Source organism: Salminus brasiliensis, chromosome 12, assembly GCF_030463535.1.
Source record: "Salminus brasiliensis chromosome 12, fSalBra1.hap2, whole genome shotgun sequence".
Lineage (NCBI taxonomy): Eukaryota > Metazoa > Chordata > Actinopteri > Characiformes > Bryconidae > Salminus > Salminus brasiliensis.
In genome coordinates this window covers 25,991,278-26,015,786 of record NC_132889.1, presented here as the reverse complement: position 1 = coordinate 26,015,786, position 24,509 = coordinate 25,991,278, and the positions used below count along the sequence as shown (strand labels likewise).

Below are 24,509 nucleotides of genomic sequence, written 5' to 3'. Positions count from 1 at the left end.
TGGTCTTGTATTTAACTTTCCCCGAGGTCCATTTACAACAGCTGTGTTCCAAAAACTGTCAATCAGTGTTTATTTTTAACAAATTATCCTTCAGAATAATACCTTGTAGTATAGTACCTTGGGCAGTGGGTTCAGAGGGTGTTCCAGTCTTGTGGCCAATGATTCCAGCAGATGATTAGAGACGATAGACCTTTCAGTATTACAAACCTTTTGGCATAACGTACTTTCAGATATTTTATGTAAATTAAGCCCTAATGCCAGAGTCTCAATACTTTTGTCCTTAGAGTGTACACCTAAACCAGTTATTCCTTTTTACACCTTCCTAGTGTCCGAATAAGGAGTTGAAACCTGTAAAACTGCACTGGACTAATATCTCACAATCATTTTATACACTTTTCAGCAACCAAGCTCGTTTAATACTTCTGCAGGGTGCGTGTCACTAATCAGTCACTGAATGAAACGCTTGCTTTCATCCATTTTATTTCACAAAGGAAAACACACAGGAATAGGCAATCGTAAAATGCAGTAACATAAATAAGAGCGAACACAAAGAGCTAAATCAGATTTGACGTTGCCAAAAAAAAAAAAAAAAAAAAAAGCAGGCCTATTTTAACTTTTCACACATGCACACATTCTCCCAACCACTCCCACACATTTCCATTAAGACTCAACAACATTGTTTCCTCTCTAGTTGTACACACACACACACACACACACACACACACACACACACACACACACACACACACACACACACACACACACACACACACACACACAACTGAGGCCAAGACACGCTACTACCAGAACAGGAAAGCTCTGAAAAGTTATACTATGTATGATTTAAACTACAACCAGCAGTAGTCTTCAAAAACTATGTGCATATCTATAGCTACTGAGTTGTGTGTTGTGAACGGAATAAAAATAATAATAATAATAATAATAGTAATAATATGATCTGTTTTTTGTAGTCTTTGAGTGAAAAGCAGAATTTCTACACTTTTATAAAATAGATCTGAAAGCATATTTAACAGCAGAAATAGAGCAATCCATGTCCCGTGTATCACAGAGAAACACCACATGAAACTGCTCACAGACATTCACATGACAGAGTTCAAATCTTACATAGTGTAGTATAGGGTGGTTTAGGGTACCAGTGCTAAGCCTTACAGTGGTGAGAACATTCCTCAAATTAACATACCACTTTCTTTGTGAACTTCAGTAGGGTGGAAAAAACCCCAACAAAAAACAGGTTGTATTTATACTAACCATAATATCTTAAGAACGTACGTGTGTACATTTTAGGCCCGTGAATCTAACTCTGAACATTAAGATAAGCAACAATAATCGGAGAAAATGAAAACTATATACAAGACATTAAAAACTGAGACATTTTCAAAAGCAGAAAAAACATTGTTTTTGTTTCAATCATTGTCTACTGCTTATTATAAACCAAATTTAACAAAAAAAAAAGAAAATGATAAGCAAACAATACAAAAGAATCTGATTTAATTTCCCTTTTGCCTGCGAGCACTCAGATTTATCTCAAAGCTAGAACTCTACAGAGCAGTAGAAGGCACAGACTCATGGTGGGGCTCGCTGCCAATGGAAAATAATCTGTACAAGCTTTCCCAGCCAGGGAAATATACAGAGAAATCGCTAGAGCTGTATATTGAAGCATTAGATGAGACAGCATGGCTAAACATTTGTTACGGAGCGTGTGCAGTTTTATGGCTCCAGCTGGAGCCCTCGCCATTGTGGAGTCTATTTACAGCAGCTTCCTAGAGAAATGGCTGGTGGTGCAGAGGCATGGGAAAAAAAGCGCCTTAATATCAAAGAGTGAAGACGGAAATAAAATCACAACCTGTGTTTTAGAGTTTACATACTTCTACAAATCCAAGCTCTAATCAGTATAAATTGGCAAAATGATGACGTGGAAGGCTAAGGCCTATAGCAAAGGAATATAAATGATGGATGAATCAAAAAGGAAAACGAAAATGGACATAGAAAGAAAAAAAACTAACTATTCGTAAAGGAACGCTCAACTCAAAAACGCTAACATTACTAATAACAAACAGCCACCATTTAGCATTACGTAAAACAAATGATGCTAACTGGGGGCTATTTCTTTTCACTGTTAGCCACATTAGCCTTGTGTGGTCCAGCTGTTCCTTTAGCTCTTAATCTACGCTTTAAAAAAGCAATCCTTTTTTTAGGATGTGATTGTAGCGTTTGCGCTTGTTTGATTTGTTTTCATTTATTTTTGTATCAAAAAGCTAAACCAACACATATAATGCATCATAATCATTGAATAATTAAGAGCACTGATCTATAAAAGTGTCCCCACAGACAAACAAAGATTAGTTCCTCTTGTGAGAGTGAAGTTGGCATTTTTGAATATCATTTTATTGAATTATTTATTTTCCCCCCCCGACAATACAACAATATTCCTGAAGCTAATATGAAAAATTAGCGTAATCCTTAGAGCCCGGAGGGTCCCAGACTTGTAATGCTTGCAACGCCTCCTGGCCCACAGTCTTCAGGCCGAGGAGAGGGTGCTCCGGCTCCTTGTGCTTTCGCACCAACAAACACAGAACAGAAGAGGGCGGTAGAGAGCAGGCCATGCGCAGGCCACTCTAGTAGAAGAGTGGAGCAGTGTGGTCGTCCATCATGTTTGATCTGAGGTAGACCTCCAGGGAGCGATCACTGGAAGGAGAGGGGGTCAACAAAGGCCGTCACTAGGTGCAAAACAGTGCTCGATGGTGTGCCACTCTGACTTTAGCAGACATTTTTGCTAGCATTGTTACTAAGAACACAGAACATCTTACGTTGACTAAGCACTGAGGAAAAAAAAAAAAAAAAAAAGAAACGGTCAACAGAATTTGGTCAAGAGGAGTACTGCTGAAAGGCATACAGTGGTTCATTTGACATATACTTATGAACGAAAGTACTTGGAGGGTGTTTTTGAGCAGGCATGCAAATGGAACAAGACGTCGGTTAAGTGCTAGTGTTTACTTCTGTTAGCATTGAGAAGGCATGCAAGAGTTAGATTTTCGGGTTTACCTCCAGTGCCAACATAGTGCCTCCAAGAAAACACCATTTCCTGGCAACCAATGGCCTGTCTGATTGGCTGGTACCAAGTACAGCACAAGGAAAAAGAGAACCAACCAGAGAGGCCGGTGACAGAATGAGGGAAAAACAACAAACAAAACAAAACAAAACAAACAAAAAAACAAGAGCTGTGAAGCCCCGCTACCCCATTAATGCCAAACAGCCAATGAGAGCAAAGAGAGAGAGAGAGAGAGAGAGAGAAAGAGAGAATAAGAGAGAGAACAGAGGAGAAGGAGGACATGATTGGTTGGCTGAGCAGCGGTGGAGGCAGGTGACTTACGGAGGTCCTGCACACTCAGAACCGGGACAATTCAGGACCCAAACTGGAAGGTAAAGAGAGTCCACGGGTTTGTACCGGAACTCAGCTCACACTAGCGCTATGCATGGCTACATTTCCACGGCATTCAGACGACTGTTAGTGTTTGTGTAGGATGGTGGGGCAGTGGTTGGGAGATTGGTGGTGGAGGGGGGGGTTTGGTGTTACTTTTGAGTTTGGCGCTGGCTCAAGATGGATGAAGGACATTCCAACTCTACTATGCTTGTATGAGAGTAAATAAAGGCCTCTACTGTAAATGGCATGGGTTCAAAATATAGTGTAAAATGAAGAGTCTGCCCATAGCAGTCATTCACATTGGTCTTTCGTCAGTCCAATTGGGGAAGAGAACTCAACACAATCTTAACTCTAAGGCACTACAGCATGCAGTAGTAGACATCACACTATAAAGTCCTATGTGTTGCCAGTAGGGATGTAACAAAACAGTGTATTGCATTGTTTGTTTAACAGGGGGTCATTCTACTGCTGTACAGTGCATACAGCGTGCTAGCTTGTGCCTAGAGCATTAGATCTAGATGCTATGAAGCACAGCTTTAGTTTCAAATATTGTACTTTTATAATGCTGAAAGCACTAAGAAACCGAAAATGGAAGCATCAACATTCAGGGGGATTTTCTCATTAAATGGATAAGATGCTAATAAAGTCATTCAGTCTTGTTGGATATGAAAAGCTCTGTTGTACCAAAACCAGACACGTCAGAATAGTTTACAGTGGTGGTGATCGGAACCAGACATTCAATGAAGAAGATCAATGCCTCTATAAGCTAATGGTTATAAATACTTTGCCTGGTGCCAGAGCAGTGGAAAATGGGCACTGGGCTCTTCGTGTTGACGCCACTTTTCTGGACGGATTAGTTAAACATGGGGACGTGGAGCAATGTATGACCAACGAAATCTCTGCATAAATGATGGAGATGGGAGTGGCTACTCAACTTGCGCACTGCTGTCACTCCTGTGACCACTGCTAAAGTATTAGAGGATGATAGCCCATCTTACAAACCACCTGTAGTCATAATGACATTTTAGCTTGAAAAAGCTACATGTCATAAAACACGTAGGTAGGCTATAGGCTCCGCTACACAATAAGGTAACTAAAGCTGCCAGGAGTGTCGCACCTCCGAAAAGGTGTACCATTGTACGTTTGCCGATTTGCTATAGGCTGTATAGGCTGCAGTGCCTTCTCGAACACCTCAATCCCTCTCCATCTTGCCACACTCCAGACAAGCTAGTCAGAGGCACATCAGAGCTGGCCAGGACTACCACCCTGGCACAGGTGGTCGCAGAAGAGAAAGCAGATGTGGGGTAAGCATGTCAGCATTTCTGCTAAGCTAAAGTGAAGTTCTCCATATAAGCCAGCACTTCCCAGCTTGTTTGTTAGAAACACTCAGTCTAAAAGCAACAAGAGTTTTTTCCTTCATGCAAGATTGTGCTTCTCTTTGTCAAAAAATAAAAATAAAAAAATGCTAGCATCCCTCATGTGGCTATTCTGCTAGCAGGCTGGTCTGTTGGCCATCCAAGTATGCATGTATTCTTTAACACAACTGTGCAACTGGATTTCGGGCTTGTCACAGGAATGCCACAGGGCTGCATGCTGAGCCCTTTTTTTTAATGATCCCTTTTCGAGTTTGCAGTTGAGTATACTGTGACCAGACTGAGCCTGAACAATAAATCCGCCCACAGTTAAGAACTGACTTTGGACCTGTGAAGACTGAAACATATAAATCTTGCCAATTTCAACAGTGAGACTCTTATGGCAGTACAGAGCTTTCGTGGGGTTAACATCACTCAAAAGCACAGCGATGGCCAAGAAAGGACTAGAAGCTCCACTTTTTAAGAAGCCTGAAGAAAGCACAACTCCTGCAACTGCTACTGGTAAACTTCTACAGGTGCACCATCGAGTCTGTCACCACATATTGCATCACACTCCCTAGCTGCACACCTCTGAGAACAGGAAGGCACTCCAGCACATTATTAAAACAGTACAGGCAGTCACTGGTTATTACTACCGTAACAGTGGAGGAAATCTTAGGAACCTGCGGCAACCGAGCACTGTACACTCAGACAGCCAGGCCATTTGACCTGATCTTTTTTTGTATGTGTGTTTATATATGGTCGAAGGTTACATTCAGGTCATTTTTTGTTTAGATGCATTACTATTACCATAATCGACATCACAGAGGACGCGTGACAATTCACTGGTCATTTCGAATAGTACATTTTAAACAAATGACCATACACTATATGTGCAAACGGACACTCCTTCTAATCAATGCATTTAACCACTTAGCTAACTCAAGTTTCACCCATTGCTGATACAAATTTGCAAATGCAAACACACACAGCTTGTCTAGACCCTGTAGAGAAGTCCTGCCAATAGAACAGGACTCCCTTGAGCAGATAATTATAAATCTATTGGCACACTGCTAATATGTGCTCCATCCAATACTTCTGGGATGAGCTGAGAATTTGGGGACAAGGGGAGTTGGATCATCCAAGATCATGAGCATACTCTTGTCTCTTGTCACTGAATGCAATCAAATCCTTACAGCAATGCAATTCAAAATCTAGAAACAATGAACAAGCAGGTGTCCCAATACCTTTGCCCATATATTGTTTTTGCATAGAAATTTGCATGACATAAAATCTCTGTTTGGTTCCTGTAATCACCACCACTGCAAGGAAATTAAAAATGGTCAGAATTACTCTCTAAAACGAATCATTTCATACAAAAGCACAGTTTTTGAAAACTTTGGTGGAATTCCCCTTCTAATATTACAGGCACTATCGGTAGGCATGGTTTCTGCACTGAAAAATATACAGAGAATTCTTCGCTTTCTATTGTATGAATCGTTACACCCCTAGTTGCCAGTGTTCTACAGACAAAAACTCTACACATCCCCATACACAACCCATTCAGAGCAGGCCCCACTGCGGCAACCTTAAAAAGAAGAGGCTTAAATAGAACCACATGGACACACAGAAATGTTGTACACATGTATGCACACAACCTAAGTGCATAACATCACATGCACACCCACATATATATAAACACACATCACACACACACACACACACACACACACACACACACACACACACACACACACACACACAGTACATGAATAGCACTGTCCATGTACTCTACAACACTACAAAAGATGGTGAGTGGGCAGTACATGGACATGATTATGCTTTGGTTCTTTTTGTTTGTTTGTTTGTTTGTTTGTTTGTTTTTCTCTCATCCACAAACACAGATCATGGATCTCAACAGCTCAAATTTAACAATCAGGATATATATACATAATTTGAACAAGTGTTTTATTAATATATAGATATATTTATATATATATTTATATTTTATACTTCTTGTAAAAAGTCACACAATACATTCAAGGTCAAATGTTCAACATGTTTTCTGACGTTCCTCCATAGCATGCATATTGTGATGGAAAGGTTTTCCGTACACTGACTTCTGTGCATTTTTATTCGATTTACAAGGAAAAAAAGGGAAAGCAACTTTGCAAAGAAGACGAGAAAAACAAAAAGGGGGGGTACAACAGCACGGCGAGGGAGAAACCACACCAAGGCCCCAGAAGATCTGTTGGCTGAGATGACCACTTCAGCACACAGAAACGCAAGTAGGAACATACTACACAGCCTTTGAGGCAAAGTTACGGCAGAACGGCATTAACGGCATATTAAGAGACAGGATGGTGACCTCTACGAGGGCAAGGTTGGCATGGACAGAGATTTACGGGCTTGCTGTATGCTATAGGTAAACATGCTGGTAGGTAACTGGACGCATGCTGTCCCATACCGACAGCATGGTCCCTAACCCAGCTGACTGTTTGATACGGTACTGATGCTACGTCGATTCTGATACAATAGCTTGATCGTTAGGGCCCATAGCGTACTTGCTGGCTGAGACAAGTCCTTTGTAAAAATGACTCGACTGGGGGAGGGGCAGGGACTTGAACACACCTCACAAAAGTGTTCAAAGTGACACACCCTCTGGGCTGCACAGTGCTCTGTGTTAAGACGTGTGTGTGGGGGGGGTTGTGTCACAAAAATGTGAAAAAGGGAAATTAAAAAAAAAAAAGGAAAACAGAGGAAAAAAACAAAACAAAAAAAAAAACACTCCGCACAACTGAACTGAACCACAAAGAAATTTGAAAGTCTCCCTCAGTCAGCAGGAGCTTCGCTAGTAACATCAAGTCCATAGCTTGAAAGGAAAGGACACTCGGCACGCGCAGTTTTTTTTTTTTTTTTCTTTTTTTTTTATCTCGTGGAAGGATAGCTGCTTGAAAGGAGCGACATTGCTTTTGCTTTTGGCACTTTTACATGAAGATGTCCTTGTTTTCTTTTTTCAAAAAACAAAAAGAAAAAACAAAGTAATAATCATTATCATCATCATCATCATAAAAACACAACAGCTGCAGAGCTTTTCGTTTTTTTTTGTTTGTTTTATGCACATGCATGGGAGACGAGCAGCGGCCAGCAGAGTCCGTTGTTGGGGGGGAAGGAGTCCACGGCGACGGTGCGGCTCAGTGTCCATAAAGCTGCGAGGCGAGCAGGTGGAGCGCCCTCTGGCTCTCTCTGTCACTGTCCCCCCCGACCCACCACACGCCGCCACCACCGCCGCCACTGTGGCCCCCCGGCGCCCGGCGCGACACGGAGGGAGGAAGAGAGGACAGAAAGGAGGGATGAGACCGGCCTTCTTCCTCTGAAGGAGGAGGGGCTGCGTGGAGGCATTGTTTTTTTTGTTTTTTTCTTTGGGAGGGGATGAGGTGGGGTGGGTGGGAGAGGTAGGGATGGTTAGAGGGGAAGAAATTAGGAGAAAGGGGAAGGGGGTCGGGGGGGGGTAAAGGGGTAATAGGGAAATTGGGTTGGGGAAGGGGAAGGGGAAGGGGAGGGGGAGGGGGGGGGGGTGCAACCCCTGTGCTATCCGGAGGTGTGTCTGTGTCTGAAAGCCTGTCTGTGCTCACACTGTCGAAATCAATTTGCCATCGGAACTGTGGAACAAAGAGAGAAGGAAGCTTGCCAGGTCGGACACACTTAGAGAGAGAAATGGAGAAAAGACAAGACAGCCAAAAGAGGAAGAAGGGATTAAAGGGTAGAGGAGGGGCAGGAGTGACTGAGGGGCAGGAAAGAGAGGAGCCCTGTTTTTAGTATGTAAAAACAGAAGCTCCAGCGTGCGCTGGAGAACCCTCAGGACAGAAGGTTTCATTATCTCAAGCTTTGACAGGCTCTTTAAAATAAAGGCTCCTAAATGGTTCTTGGCTTAAGTGGTGCAGAACCTTTGTCAATGTGGTGGTACTTTAAACTCTAAAAAAGCTTCTTAAAGAGGCTGTCAACTCCATCATGGTCTTTTCAATGATCCTCATAAAGCACAGTGATCGACAAACAGTATAACGAACCCACAGCAGCATTTCTAAGCTTTTGGCTGCATCCCAACTGTGGAACGATTGGTAATACTAACTAGTTGTAGTACGTAATATAGATTTGATTATTCTCAGATATCCATGATGTTCACTTGGAACCGGCCGGTGTTCTGAGTGAGTGTGGTTACGATTATCCCACAATTTAATGTGAAACGGAAAGGGAGGAGCTACTCACATCTGGAACAACTATTAGAAGAAAAATGGCAGATATTGATGCAAGTGCAACAGCGACAGAAGCAGAAGAACTTGACGCATGTTGGCATAGCAACGCTTCTTTACTTCTTGCTAGTATAAAATGGCATAATATCTGACATTAATATGTGCTAATATTAGTTTATGCAATTTAGACAGCCTTATTTTCAGTCAGCGGATGGATTTTTAATGTACGCGAGGAGGAAACTCCTGATCGACTGGAGACGCCTACAGGCCAAAGCAATCAAGAATTATGCACACACCGCTACCATTTACATTAGCTAGGTAGCCATGCAAGGTGATAAATCATTTAACCCTGCTGAGCGTAATCTTGCTGGTCTAAGCTGGTTGATGATGCCGGTTTGGTTATAGTTTAGGGGGTCACCCAACAATACCAGTGTCCAAAACACAACAGATTGTGGCGGTCATGACAAAAACCTTCTTAACTTTCAATGGAAGTATATATAAAAAAATGTAGGCATTTCAGGAGGAGTTTCAGTTGGTCCATTCATCATAAAAAAATTGCTATCAAATATGTATATCGCCTTTAACACAGCATATCGTCACAACATGGTCTCTTCACAGTTTTTCACATTTTGACATAATTCATTTCAATTGACATTTTCAAAACATGATGAATGGACCAACAGAAATGCTCCAACATTAAATATTTTTACAAGGTGATTTCCTTTTCCTGTAAAGATGCCATTTTGGAGATAAAACCGTTTTTGCATGACACAATGATATGCTAGTGCTGCTTACCTGATCGTAAGCAAAACAAGCATATGTTAGGTTGGGTTATTCCAACCAAAACTATGCAAAAATCATAATCTTAGTAGCTTTGTTCATTTACTTGCACATTCTGCCTCGTATCTCAGACATCCAGTCACAGCAGAGAGAAATAAGACAAGGAACAACTTAACCAACAAAAGCCAGTTTAACCTGCGTGAAATTGTGCCTTTCAGGAGCGCAACAGACACATTTAAATCAAGCTGTGCGCTACAATCATTTCCCTATGCTTAAGAGGTGTTCTTAAAATGCCAGCTAGCTATCAATCAGTCAGGAACAGCCAAAGAGAATTTGTTAAGTTTGTGAAGGGTGGCTGTCTTAAGGCAGGATTACGTTTGGGCAGTCTTCCAATGTAGTCCCACGTTACACAAACCCAACAGGGGTTTACTTAAAAGGACCAAAATCTCTCAATGAAAAAATCTAAATGACCAACATTCGTACATTTATACAGGTGCCTCCAGCTAAAAGCATGAACTGAATAACTAATAAGTTGACAGCCCCTTCGTAAAACTCACCTCCCAACTTACAAACAAGCCACTTTAAAGAACCATCCATTGAAAGCTTCTTTAAGAAACCACCAAAAGAGGTTCACTCTTTAAAAGAAAACACCAAAAAACAGGCACCCTTATTTTTGGCAGCATGTTTGTATTCAGTGTACAGGAGCCAGATTTGAGGATATTTTAGTCATCAAAGTCATGTCCTTAAGTGGGACATTTTGGTGGTGAAGTTCACAGAAATGCCTACATGGGTCGGAACTCTAATGGTTCAGAGCTTAGGAAGACGGCGAGGTCAGGGCACACAGGTTATGGACAGAAATGACGTCAGAAATGATGCATCACACATGTTGATGTTGCTTCTCTCAGCCCTCAAACCAAACAACTCACGCACACGAGAACACAAAGACATACATTCCACCTTCTCCAGTCAAACACAGATACTGCTGTGTTCCTGAGGGATAACCAGACAACTCAGAAACAAAAAGAATGCTAATCACAGGTGACACGAGCAAAAAAGAGCTAAGGAGAGGGAAAGACAACAGATATTAAGTACTATTTACTAACACGTAAAGCACTTATTACAGCCAGGCACATTCAGTGAGGCCTTCTAGCTGCATATTTAACACTTTACTCTTAAATCTCTAACACACACAAATGTATCGGTTCATCCGGATTCAGTCTTACCTTGTGGCAAAATGACTGTCATAATCCTCAATCGCTGGCTGCAAGTTGTAAAAAAAATAATATTTCAACGCTACCCTGGAGGGCTGTGTGCAGGAGCCAGTAAGCAAAACCAAGAAGGCTTAAATCACAGCAGTGTTAGTAGAGGGGGAGGAAAAAATAAAAAATAAAAAAGTCATGCATTGCTCAGTGCAGTCAGAAACAGGAGTCTGCTGCACCAACAGAGGGAGCCAGTAAGCTTTAGAATTCAGGAGAAAAGACCATCGAGCAGATACACCAAGAGCTATGCAGAGAAATACAGGAAAATGTAGTAGATAAATCTACCCCACTCTCAAAATATAGGTGACAAAGCAGTGGTCACCAACCCTGCTCCTGAAGATCTACTTTCCTACACAATACAGCTCCTAAACCCAACAGATCATCAACCCCAATAGATCATATAGTTACTTGATTAGCTAAATGGGGTGTTAGCTTTGGCTTGAAGGTGAAACCTGCAGAGAGGTACATCTCCACGCTCTTAAAAATAAGAAGCTTTGCATGAAGTAATAGTTATTTACTCATTTACTCCCTCACACCTCTGTTACAAATGTGGTTCTTCTGTAGCATTGCTCAAATAACCTTTTGCAGCACCTTTATTTTTAAGAATGTACCTCTCTGCAGGTTTCACCTCCAACTGGTGCAGAATTGGTGACCACCCTGTTTACAGAAACTTGTTTGACTCCCTGAAGAGCTTTTGGATGAATAGATCCTCAAAGACCTGGTCTACTGGTTTTAAATATAAATATATATATATATATATATATATATATATATATATATATATATGTATATATATATATATATATATATATATATATATATATATATAAAATAATAATAATAAAAAATAATATACATAATATATATAAAGATGTGCCACAGAATGAGCATTTACCAATGTTATACTCAATATATATTAATGCAGTTTAATCATAGGTAAATGCTCTAAAAATCAGGGCGAGGGCGTGTCAAATCACAGAATGTAGCAGTGTTTTGTTTTGTTTTTTTTAATAAAATGGGGACACTTCATGAGTTCAATTCATGTATTAACTGAATCTGACTCATATAAAAGATTTAAACATCTAGCTAAAAAAAAAAAAGTTCTGCACCATTTAAGGTAGATTTGACAATTCCCTATAAGAAGCTAGAGAATAACTTCAGCCTAACTGGTGCATTTCCATGCTGTTTTAGCAAAAGACAAGGGAAAGGCATCTCAGGAGCGTATGTTGAGCATAAACTAGCACACAGAGTTAAACGTGCACAGGGAGCTTAAACAAGTAAACCTCTGATAATCAACACAGATGTTGGTGTGTTTTAGCTACACGCTGTTTGCTGGATAAACGAATGCATTTCTTAACCCTGGTCCATTTGTGTTTTTCCTGCTCCCAGCACACCTAATTCAACTACTTAGCTGATTATCAGCCCATTTTTGATGTAACCGCAGGAAAAGCACTAAAATATGCAGGGCAGTGGGCCTCCAGGACCAGGGATAAGAAATCCTGAACTACTGGAATTAAAGATTGCTGCATTAAGTTCCAAGCTTAGCAAAGAGGCTGAATGCATGGGAAGGCATTCTCTTGATCGAGGTAGGTGACCAACAAACAGACTGCTAACTCTGATTGGCCGATATGACATCAAATTTAACCCCGCCCAACTTAGAAAACAAAAGAACTAAGGCAGTTTTTTCTCTGTCAGTTCTTAGTAAATTGATCTCAAAAAGTGTAGATAATTAAAGATCATCACGGGGCTTTAAAAGAATTCTCACAGACATCCTTATGGAACCAAAACCAGTTCTTGTATAGCATCACTGTATTAAACCCTATTTTGTCACCTTTATTTTGATGAGTGTTGGTTAGCATGTCACCGTGTATGTGTTTTTGTGTACCTGTGTAAAGCCAGCCATGCTGTACGGGCGCGGGCGGTTCTGTGTGAGGCTCTGGGCCAGCAGGCGGGCGGTCAGGCCGTAGTCAGGCATGGGCAGAGACGTGTCGTCTCTCTCCAGCAGGTTCCCCGTGCTGCTGCTCTTTCCGTGATGCAGACTAGAGGAGAGCGCACAGTCAGCCCAAACTACTTAAGCCCATACATGCTCTGCTCAAGGCTGCTGCCCTTTGCCCAAATGCGTCAGCACGGCATTGTTTCTTAGAACTGAGGTGATAAGGTGTTAATCTTATTCCACTGCAAAAAGGAGAGTCACCCCAAAGCCAGCTCTACATGGTTTAAGCCCTTCACGCAGGTCCGAATTTGGTGGTTGCTACTGAGGAACCCTTGCTCTGCACAGTTTCAGCTATTCTCCGCTTCTACACATGAAGAGCTTGATATTTAACTATTGTACTGGATCAAGATGCTGAGGCAGGGAATAGAGTTAAGAGTGAGCAGAGCAGCATTTCTTCAGAAGCTGAACCAAAAAAAACCCCAAAACTAATAAATAAATAAATAAATAAAATAAAATAGATGGCAGAGGTGGAGAATTTGGGCCCTAAAAGTAAAAACCCTCTCGAGCACAGCTGCCCCAGACAGTAGGAACAAAATCCTAGGGATTTTTACCTTCTTGGCCTGAATTCTCCACCTTTGGTAGGCGTCGGCAACTGCACTTTAAGAGGGAAAAGTCTTTAACTCATTAAACCACATGTTCTAGATACTGCAACGCAAAAGGCCCTTGGGTTAGATACAGAAAAGGATCCACCTTACTGCCTCCACCAAAAACCTAAACAAATGCAGTCATACATTCTGGCATACATTCAGAATTTAAACAACAATAAATTATGTATTTTTCTATTCATTTAAAATCTATTCATTTAAAATCCAAAATGGTTCATTTTAAAATACAATCTCTATTGTCAATGTATTAAACAAAGTAAACGGCACAACTGGCTATTTTTCCTTCTGCTTCAAAGGATCACATCTTCCCCCCACCCCCAAAGTGGTAGGACACCAAAGCAGGAAATTTCCCCCATTCGCCATGCAGAAAAACTATATAAGCACTTGGCCCTCTCAAAAGCTGTGGATAGTCACCAAAAGAGAGTCTAAAGAGAACCTGAAATCTACAGAACATCACTGCACTGGAAGCAGATCACCTGGGCTGATGTTTATATAAAAGTCCTTGCACAACCATAAGAGCACATCAAGTTACTTACTTCACTCTTAGCTTGTCATTGTCACTTTCCGGGAGCACTCGTGTGTAAGAGAAGGGGAACCAGCCTCGCCTGGAAAGAAAAAAAAAAAAAAGCAGCAAGTTTACCTTCAGCACAGCACACATCAGGTTAACCACTCTCAAACTGACTTGGCTTCTGACACTATATGACATTCTGTGATCTACATAAAAAAGGACAAATGTGCCCTGAAATCTGTTTTCTACAGATTATTTAAATTGTGCAAATTAGGGATGTCCTAATTCGATCAAGTGACTCGGGATTGGGGCAGATCCAGGCTTTTTTTTTTTTTTTTTTTTTAACTGTTTGGGTATCTGCTTTTAAAGCCCGATTCATAGTTTCACTGTAGCGAAGAGCCCTCTGGCATCCTCTAGGTGCCATCAACAGACATGATTCTCAGCAGCTACAGCAAGAAACCTCTCAGAAGGTAGCTAATAACAGTTTGCTTATCAGTGGAACGTGAAAACCTAATGTAGTATCTGCGGTTCTTGTGCTTGGACTGTTCATAGCATTGTTTTACTCTCCTGTCCCATGTGGGCTACCCTAGATGGCTTTCGTTTATGACCTTATGTCAGTGAGCAAAACAAAAAAAGGCTTTATTTTAGCCAATAAGTGCGGTGACATTACATTGTAACGTGGCTTGTAATTCTAACACTCCATTCCACCTTAAACAGTGCTGTAGTTACATTGTGTACATTTCAACAGCAGAACGTAATTGCTGCATCATTTAAGGTGGAACAGAACGTTCAACAAAGAGGACAACTTCTGCTTGGTTATTAGCTCAGAGTCTTGTTGAATTTGACACAGTAATAAACCATACACAGGACAGCAGTAGGAGTTGGTTAGCTAATATGCTTGAAGAAGATGATTTAAACCACTATTCAGTAAAATGCTTGGCTATTTTCTACCATTTTCGTCCGCAGTACCAAAACCATACAGTTTGGCTGTAGCCTACTTGGGCAACAGCAATGATATTTTTTTTCCATTATATCCATTTTAGGAGGTGCACTTTCACCCGGTCTTTAACTTTAAAAACACAACCATCATGGAAAACTAATTTAGAACCAAGAAGAGGAGGCTAACTTACATATGCTATAGAAAAGCTCATTCAGTCTAGGCTAGGGCTCACTTCTATACGAGATTTTTAATCTCAGTGTGACTACCCTGCTTAAACAAAGGTAAAATCAGTTATTGCACCAGCTAAATGGTCAGGTTGGTCAGTCAGACTAGATAAGATAAACACACTATAACGTTTAGTAAAGTAAAGTGATTTAAAGGAAGTCTCTTCCAACAAAATGAAGGAATTTAGAACATCTCATTATATAAAACTCTTCACTGAAAATAGTGATTTTATTAGTTTACCGGTGCTTAACAGCACATCTCACCCAAGTCGTGGGGCTTTATCATTGATAAACACAAAGATCGCGCCGGGATCGGCTGACAGTCAAGAAATTTAACATCTTTAGCTCTTTAAGAGATAGATTAGAGGTGTTACCAACTGTGGAGCTACTGTTACAAGCTGCCTAACACATTTCATCTAATTCACCTCTTGAAGTCAGTGAGGAGCATAATGAATAAGAATTAGCCGTTATCTTCCTCATTTACATCACAGTTTGCAGTCAAAGAGGTTCATGCCTAGGCCTCAGGCATCCATAGCTTACATCTTGTTCTTCTCGTTCTCTCCATAGTGCCAGCCGTCCCGGGCCTCAGGCACCAGGAGTGTAATGATGTCGCCCTCGGTGAAGCTGAGCAGTGTGCTGTTGTCGCCAGCAGCATGAGAGAAGATGGCCTGCACACGCGAGCGCCCGTTCTTCTCCAGCCCTGCTGCCATGGAGCTGGACCTGGGCAGAGTCCGTGTCTCACCTGTTGGTGGTGAGGAGGAGAGAGGGGGAAAAAACAGCTTAAAAGTCAGGGTATCTGCCGTAACAGGGGTATTTTACAGCAATAGTGCAGAGGAATTTCAGTTAACTTGTATAACAGGGCTGGGCTATAGTCAAATGTCAAGGGATTCACTGCATCAATGGCATTTCTATAAAAAAAAACAAACAAAAAAAAAAAAACACGACATTAGGTCCAATCACTACTTACTAGTCTATCAAATTCTGACATCTTACTACAGAATACTAAAGAAGCCCAGCAAAGCCCAGTAGTAGTATTTGCAGTCACTGTTCTAGGTCACCACCTTTTAACCTGTGACTCCAAATTACACCCCACCATACTTGTGTTCAGTTCTTGTTGACATTTTGCATTATCACTGTTGCCCAGTGCGGGCAGGCGTGAGACAGCATGTGCAGAGAAATCCCACAAATTAGTGCAATCTATTCTTCTGGGCAGTGTCCCAAACCACAGACTACCACACTAAATAGTATGTTAAAAAAAAAAAAAAAAAAAAAAAAAAAATAATATATATATATATATATATATATATATATATATATATATATATATATATAGTGCTCCACTGTTAGAAGAGATGTTAGAGAGACATGAGTGTAGTATGCAAACTATTTGTAGAATGTGTGTGCAATGTCATGTGGTTCAATTCTTGCTTTGTGTTTAGTGGGAGTAAAAATCCTGTGGTGAAGTTACTGCACAATAAAAGGAAACAGGGCTGAAGAGCAGGACCTCCGCTCGTATTTTTCAGCAGAAGATGCTTTATTTATGAATAAACTATGTTAAATACTGGATGCCGGAGGTAGACAGATTTGTTCAGATTTGGTCGTTTATCAGTGAGATATGGACATCTTTTGGAGGGGCATCTGCGATCTTATCCAGCCCTTTATTTACTGTACAAGAATCATTTGTTGACTGTATGAATTACTGGAACAACTACTATAAATGTGTAATTACACAAATATATTTATAGCAATTCTAGTTGTTGCATCGCCCAGCTCAAATATGTACTACAAACATTCAGTCAGATGTGTGCCTGGCTGTGTTTAGCTGCAAATGTTGAAGGTTGCTGGATTCAGCAGGGCGCGACAGTGTCTCGTACCCACGGAGGTCTTGTTCTTGGCAGGCTGGGGTCTGCGGACTGGCAGGGTGTTGGAGTAGACGTCGCTGACTTGTCTCTGTGGCTGAGGCTGAGACTGGGGTTGTGGGGAGGAGGGTCTTCCCTGAGACACGCCTCCCTCCGTCCAGTAATCCTCCCCTTGCAAGCCTGTCGTCCCGTTGACCAGAGACATGCCATCAGGCCCCATCAGCCTCTGTAACCATAGATCGCACAGTGAAGTCATGTTCTAAGCTGGGCACACACTTGCACACCTGCATACTCTCCCACTAAAGAAAAGTATATTTAAAGAGTCCATATCATAACCCTCATTATAGTTATATATGTGTGGAAGGAGTTCAGATAAGGGGCGTTTGAGCCTGAGCAGCTATTTGGGTATTAGGCCCAATAATTAAGACCATAGTGAACCCTAAAAACATGAAAAACGTAGGATATGGGCCCTTTAATGCTACTTATCTAGGCCCAGTTTCCCAAAAGCTCCACAGCATTAAGATCATCTTAAATATTTGAGAGGGTTTAAAGTGATTCTCACTCCACCATGTAACAATGATCTTTGTGTTCAGAGGCTTTTAGGGAAACCCAGCCCTTTGCAGTAAGCGCTTAACATGAGTCGAATTCAACTGGAAATATGAATTCACAAAGGCCTTGTCTGCACAGATATACAGTAATAATTAATAGTGAATAATGCAATGAATGATAATTCTAATTTAGAGCTGTATTTCACTGCTGGCCAATAAATCAAATACGTATTTCCAAAATGGTGACTTTATAAGAGAAGGCAAATATGTCCTACCTTTGAATGGAAGTCAATGCAAATTCTATTGGTCCATTTAGCCAATATTATTTATACAGTGCACAGGGCAGATGCAAGGTTCAAATAATGGAGAAAACCGATGAGATTTTTTCATTGGACAGCAGCGATTTAAGCAAGAGGCCTACAATCTTGGATTCCATCACAGCAACAACACCTGTCTATCAATGCCTCCCACCTGGAAGCTTGATATTATAGTTTTTGCAGGTGGTTTTGAGAACGAGTCCTCAAAGTCTTTAGCAAATGCAGCCCTGATATACAGATTTGTCTTTTGGCTCAGTCTGCATGTCACTGTTCGGAGTGCAAACACTTACAGTGGGGTGGGCAGTGGGCAGGAGACTGCTGTTTACTGCTGACATTGTTTTTCTTTGTAGGGAGTTGGTGGGTGGTCTACCGGTGGGCAGGGTACACATAAAAAAAAGTATCTAGGGGCAAAGCTGGATCTAGCCTGAAGAAACACTTAACACTGTTTCATGCCATGTTGGGGAATTTGCTCAGAAGTTTCCATTCCTTAGCCGTGTGTCTCAATGAGGTAGTTATCACGAAACCCTGAGGAAAACCTTCTAAGCCGTTTGTCTATATAAATCAGTGATCACTAGAACCTTAAAAAAAAGAACACTTGTCTTACACAGATTCAAATCACGTAGGAGAATTTGCTGGTGGATGTTCTAACGTATTTTTCCGTTGATCTTTCCAAGCATTGTGTCTATACGAGTCAGTGATCAGCAGAACCTGAGGAAAACACCTGTATCACACTGATACGGATTCATGTCAGGTAGAAGAATTTGCTGGTGAACGTTGTAGTGTTCCTCTTTGGGGATCTTCCTAAGCAGTTTGCCTATATGGATCAGTGATCACTAGAACTGTTTAGGAAAAATTCAGGTCATGTAGGAGCATTTGCTGGAGGCTGTTCTAATGTTCCTCTCTGAACTCTTTTGAGGCCTTGTGTCTGTATGGAGCAGTGATCACTAGAACCACAGACAAAACATACATGCCTGTTTAAGCTAATTTCTTGGCCGGCCTCAGACATTTTGGCAACTCTATTTACATCTATTTGAAACCAAAGACAAAACTGTTACGACAGTAAGAGCAGGGTTTAAAGTAATATACAGGCCAGTGCAGACCTCTGAGGACACTCTCTGATGGGAGAGTATTACTTTGGCATTAATAACAGTCGAGTAAGAGCAGATTAAGGGTACAGGAGTGCAGCCATTGTGGCTGAAAGCAGCACAGATATTAAAATTCGCAGAGCGTGTGCCTCCTAGACGAGGCTCTCCGCAACAGCAGTGTCTGCAGAAATGAGTTTCTGAAGGCTCGACTCGCCGAGAACAACGCTAGCACTGCACTATGGAAATGCGCGTTCGCTCCCAGCGTCAAACGCGCATCCGACTGTGTGGCGACTTCAGCATCTTAATGGTCTTATTTACATCGCCGCCCCCACACGCGGGAGGCAAACAATGGAGATAAACCGCCTTTGTGAGATCCCGTGTCAGCTTTGCTTATGTAAATATGTAGAATAAATCTGCAGACACAGTAGACTAATTCTCTTTAAAATGCAAGGACCATCAGCTTGAACGCTGTAAGCTAAAGCTAAAGGTAAATTGGGAATCTGGAAGGTGGTGGACAATTCTAGACACTGAGTAGCTGTGAATAAATAGGCAGCTCACCATGAACAGCTAGACGATCACCAAGCCACAGGTTACAGCTACAGGTTAGACCAGCGGCCAGTATCTAGTTCTGGATTTTGTAATCACTGGGAGGTATGAAGCTAGGTGGCCAATCACCTAGATTACAAAATCCAGGACCTGAAACTGTATGGAGGGTTTGGATTCGAAGACTTATGGCCTATACTATGGAAATGAAAAGCCAACTAGCTAGCTCTGATATCTGATAGACAAACATGGACATGACGAGGACCAAGTTAAAGGGAAGCATATCGTCACTATCATGTAAAAACCTTGTATCTTCAAAATGGCAACTTTACAGGAGAAGGACCTTCTTAAATCCATTTTTACAATGGAAGCCAATGTGAGATTCAACTGATGTCCAAAAGTAAACATCAGCAAGGTTTTTGCTGGACAGCAACGATGTACAGTACTGTGTCTTAGGCCGATAAAAAATCTGTTTAAAAATGTTTAATCTCAACAGAAATGGTATTTCTATGCCTGTGAAAAAACAGCAGAACACCTTGCCTTGCTGTGTTCTCCAGTCACTGTATGGGTTTCTTCGGTTCTCACCTGGTTTACTTTAATGAAGGACTGATTAGATAAACACTAAATACTGGATTTCTTGGAGTAAAGCTTTGACAGCTTCACAGCGACTTTTGCACAGTACTGTATCGTTAAATCACTGGTCAGGTGACCTCACGCACATGGTCAGATTATACAGTATGGGTAAACAGCGTCAAATACATGAAGGACCCTCGATCCTGCCTGTGAAACATGATCGTTCCTTCATCTGTGACGCAGCTACAGCAAATACGTGGACTGGTTCAGCTATAAAAGGTTCAGCTACAACAGGTTCAATCACAGGAATTTTACCTGGAGGGTAAAACCTGTTACTCGGAGGGTGCCAGAACGATCCGTAATGAGATTTTTGCCAGAATTCTGTAAAGTATGTCCAACCTAGCAACAGTTGCAATCAAAGAATCAATATGTGGGCGGAGAATGAAAAATTCTCTGTGATAATGGCGATGATAAGAGTCAGAAGGTGACACTCACCCCTTGGTGACCAAGGCCACTGCCCATGAAGGCAGCCAGCTCAGGGGGCACAGGCAAGGGCTGGGCTCCGGGGATGGGGTCAGAGATGACCAGGTTGCCCTTGGAGGAGTGCAGGGGACTGGACAGGAGGGTGCTGGAGCCGGATGCCATCTGCTGGACCAACAGCATGGCCCTTTCTGGGAGCTTGTTGGGGTCGGAGCAGGCCTGCTGCCACACTGGAATCTTCTGGGTGAGCAGGTCCTTGCCCTACAACGCACAGAGTAATGTCCTCAACATCACAGTCTTTTCTGTTGCTTGCACTAGACACCATAAAATATGCAGTATTATGCAGAAGTTTGGGCACCATTGGCTAAATAAATTAGACAGAGACATACTAAACACAGACTCTGTAGCTAATCTAAAGTAATATGCAATATTTCCAGCCAATCCAAATACACAGTCATTCATAACGTAAAAAAAGTAAGAACCATCAATGTGGCCTGTGCAAAAGTGTGGGCACCCTATGGAACAGTCTGGAACAGAATCAAATTTCCAAGCTTTAGAAACTCACTGACTCTTCAAAGCTTGTACTCAAACATCAATCATGGGTTCATGGGTAGCTGAATCCTTTGGCTGCCTTGGTTAAGTTGCACCCATTGCTGACCCAGATGTGCAAATGCACATACATCCTCTCTAGTCCAATTGAAAAAGACACTCTAGATCAGATAAACATGAACTTATTGGCACTATAAGCTGCCACCTACCAGTCCGGCCAGCGGGCCCCCCCACCCGCCACCACCCATGGCGGACCGGCGGCTCTCTTGCCTGCCGCTGCTGCCTGTTTGGTGGCCGTGTTGAAACCTAGATGGACTCGTGGCTGTCTGCCACTATTAATACCACCACTATTAACTTTCTGTTGTATCTGGTTTAGTAATTTTTATCATTAATGTTTAAATAGTTCTGACCAGAGGAGGATGGGTCCCCCTTTTGAGTCTTGGTTCCTCCCAAGGTTTCTTCCTCCAGCCTTGAGGGAGTTTTTCCTTGCCACTGTCGCTTGCTCACGGGGGTCTTTGCCTAATGCAAGTTATGGGCAATACCCCCCCCGGTATTGAGCTGTGGAGCCATGAAACTGTGTTCTCTCCATCCAATACTTTCTGGGTGAGCTGGGAAATTAGGGATGGTGAGGTGGGGTGGTGATCACCCAATATCCTGACCACACTAAAGCTCCTGTCGTTGAATGCAATCAAAACTCCACAGCAATGCTCCAAAATATAGCAGAAAGCCTTCCCTGGACAGTATAAATAAGCTCATTTTTAATACCCATGTTTTTAAAGAAACCATGAATGAGGTGTCCCAATAGTTCTGTCCACTTAGTGTACTTTAGGGTTTGTATCGCTATCAATGGCATTAGTAATCGTGCATGGGTGGAGGATGCAAATGTCAAATCATCTGCGAGAAGACTGGAGCTAAATTGACAATGGGTTCCACAACAGGATGATGATCCAAACTATACCTCAAAAAAACACACAGCTTCCTAAAGACACACGGACTGAAGGATTTTTCACTTTGTGGATGGACTTTGGATGGAGATTTTGTTTATCCCTTCTCAATTTAACTAAATGAATAAATAAATAAATAGGGTGCTAACATATAGTGTGTAGTGTAATATATAGTGAACCCAGAGAGGAGGGCAAACTAGAGAGAGGGGGAGGAGGCGCAGGAGAGAGACTGACTTGAGTTTTATAACAGTGATGTAATGTCTGATCATAACCACGGATCTGAGCTTTTTTTTTTTTTTTTTTTTTTTTTGATCAGCCATTGTTCAAACTTTCTTAAGGCTGTTATTCATCAGTGATCCATTAAACGTGTAATTCCTGTTACATAACCCAAAGATCTGCTCCTGCGCTAGCTGTTCTCTCTCTCCCTCTCTCTCTTTCTCTCTCTCTCTAATCACGACGGGCAGCTTTCTCTCACCTTTCCGTCCTCTATTTCAACACACTGCAGTGTGGGTGAGGAGCCTGCCTCTGTACCATCCACCCACTCCTCTCACAGTGACTCACTCACTCACTTACACACACACACACACACACACACACACACACACACACACACACACACACACACACACACACACACACACACACACTTTCTCCAACAGAGAGCGCTTCAGCGGCACCCTCTCTGAACTCTTCCCACACACGCCCCTGTACTGCTACTGGACTGGCTGTTGGTGAAAATGAAGAGCATATCTCTCTCTCTCCCTCTCTATCTCCATCTCTATCTCTCTCTCCCCCTCTCAGCCTCCCAACCAGCAGACTGCACACAAAAAACAGGCATCATCACAGTATCACAGCTTACTGCAGCAAAGCTGCAAGCAAGAGACTTGTGTATACACACAAGCACGCACACAGGCACGCTCGCAGGAAGGTGTTTTTCAGTTGATTGTATGCAGCTTCACCACCTGCAGATCATAATAAAGGCCCTTACGGTCTGAGTGTTCGATGATGGAATGAGAGGGTAATACGCAGCAGCAGCAGTAGGTCTCTTATGGAACTAGGGGTGTAACAGAGTCTGCCTGGAAGGCTTCGTTTGCATTGTAAACCAGGCATGCAAGGAGGCTGTAAAATAACAGAACCCTATCTCAGTCTGTGATGATGATAATGATGATATCGCCATATTGCTTAAGCGTAGCACAGACCTGTTCTGTTTTGGGGGTGTAACAGTGCACAAAAAGTCACCAGTAGTGGTGGTGTACTCTGCCTGCAAACCAGTACTGTACACCAGTGCAGAAATCAGTGCCAGAGCACAAACCTGGAGTGTATTATTGCTTAAACCGAACTGAATACACAACAAATTATTCATTTATTGTTGTAAAAACATCTGTATATTGAGCAAAAGTGGATACAGGTGGTTCTTAAGCTGTAAGCAAGTTAGCACCATGTCAGGCCAAGCTTGACTCAAGCTGACAAACACAGACTTGTGTTTGTAATGAACTATGATGTCCAAACCAAGGCATGAACCAACCTGTGAATTTTAGTGCACTGATACCCCCCCTAAATGGAACAGATCTGTGCTATTCTTAGGCGATATATCATCATCGTCATCATCACTGTGTAAATGGACAAACAAATCTGTTGCTTGCAGGCCAGTTTACAATGCAAAAGAAGCCTTTCAGGCAGACTGAGACACGACCAACGATAATCTAAGCATAATCTGCCCCTCCCCCCCTCCCAATTTGGTAATGTCCACTGTGAGATACAGCTATGGTGCAGACCATTTTCGCTTTATTTGTGGTCTAACCATGAACCACCAAAATTGGGTTTCATTATTGTTCAAAGTAAAAAGTACTTTTCCAGTTCCAAATATAGTAATTTTCCAGTATTCTGGACATGTATGGATGCCAGATATGGCTACAGATACCTATATATCACTATACTGTCTTCTAAGACACTGACTAGACAGTGTGGCAGCAAGGCACTGAGACGTCTGTCATCAGTTTCAGACAGTGTCACTGTGCACTTGGACATTTCAAAAAGATCTCCTGGTAATCTGAAAGAATGAATATCACTCAATCATGCCTCTGCTCACAAACGCAGGGCCAGAAAGATGCTCCTTTGCTTTTGTGATGGGCGCAGACGAACGAAGCTCTGAGAAGACAGTGGCAGCAGCGAGCTCGGGGAATTGCCATGGCAACTGCTTGCTAATATTCTGCAGAACGGCCTTCAAGTTGCACTGGAGGGTTTGTTAACGGTATTGG

The 24,509-nt window shown here is 42.1% G+C and overlaps 1 protein-coding gene across 6 annotated transcripts in view; it reads right to left on the bottom strand.

Moving 5' to 3' along the window:
• Positions 1–472: 472 nt before the first annotated feature.
• The window catches only part of baiap2a (BAR/IMD domain containing adaptor protein 2a), a 110,836-nt gene continuing 86,799 nt past the window's right edge, over positions 473–24,509 (bottom strand). The window contains exons 8-15 of one of the 6 annotated variants that reach the window (XM_072694314.1): positions 20,774–21,019; positions 17,228–17,438; positions 15,894–16,095; positions 14,218–14,286; positions 12,969–13,122; positions 11,048–11,085; positions 3,064–3,130; positions 2,640–2,706 (exon numbers count right to left, since the gene is read on the bottom strand). In XM_072694314.1, coding sequence (XP_072550415.1) covers positions 2,704–2,706; positions 3,064–3,130; positions 11,048–11,085; positions 12,969–13,122; positions 14,218–14,286; positions 15,894–16,095; positions 17,228–17,438; positions 20,774–21,019 — 990 coding nt within the window. In that variant the 3' untranslated portion in view covers positions 2,640–2,703. The other 5 variants (XM_072694313.1, XM_072694315.1, XM_072694312.1 and 2 more) reach the window with 5 other exon arrangements.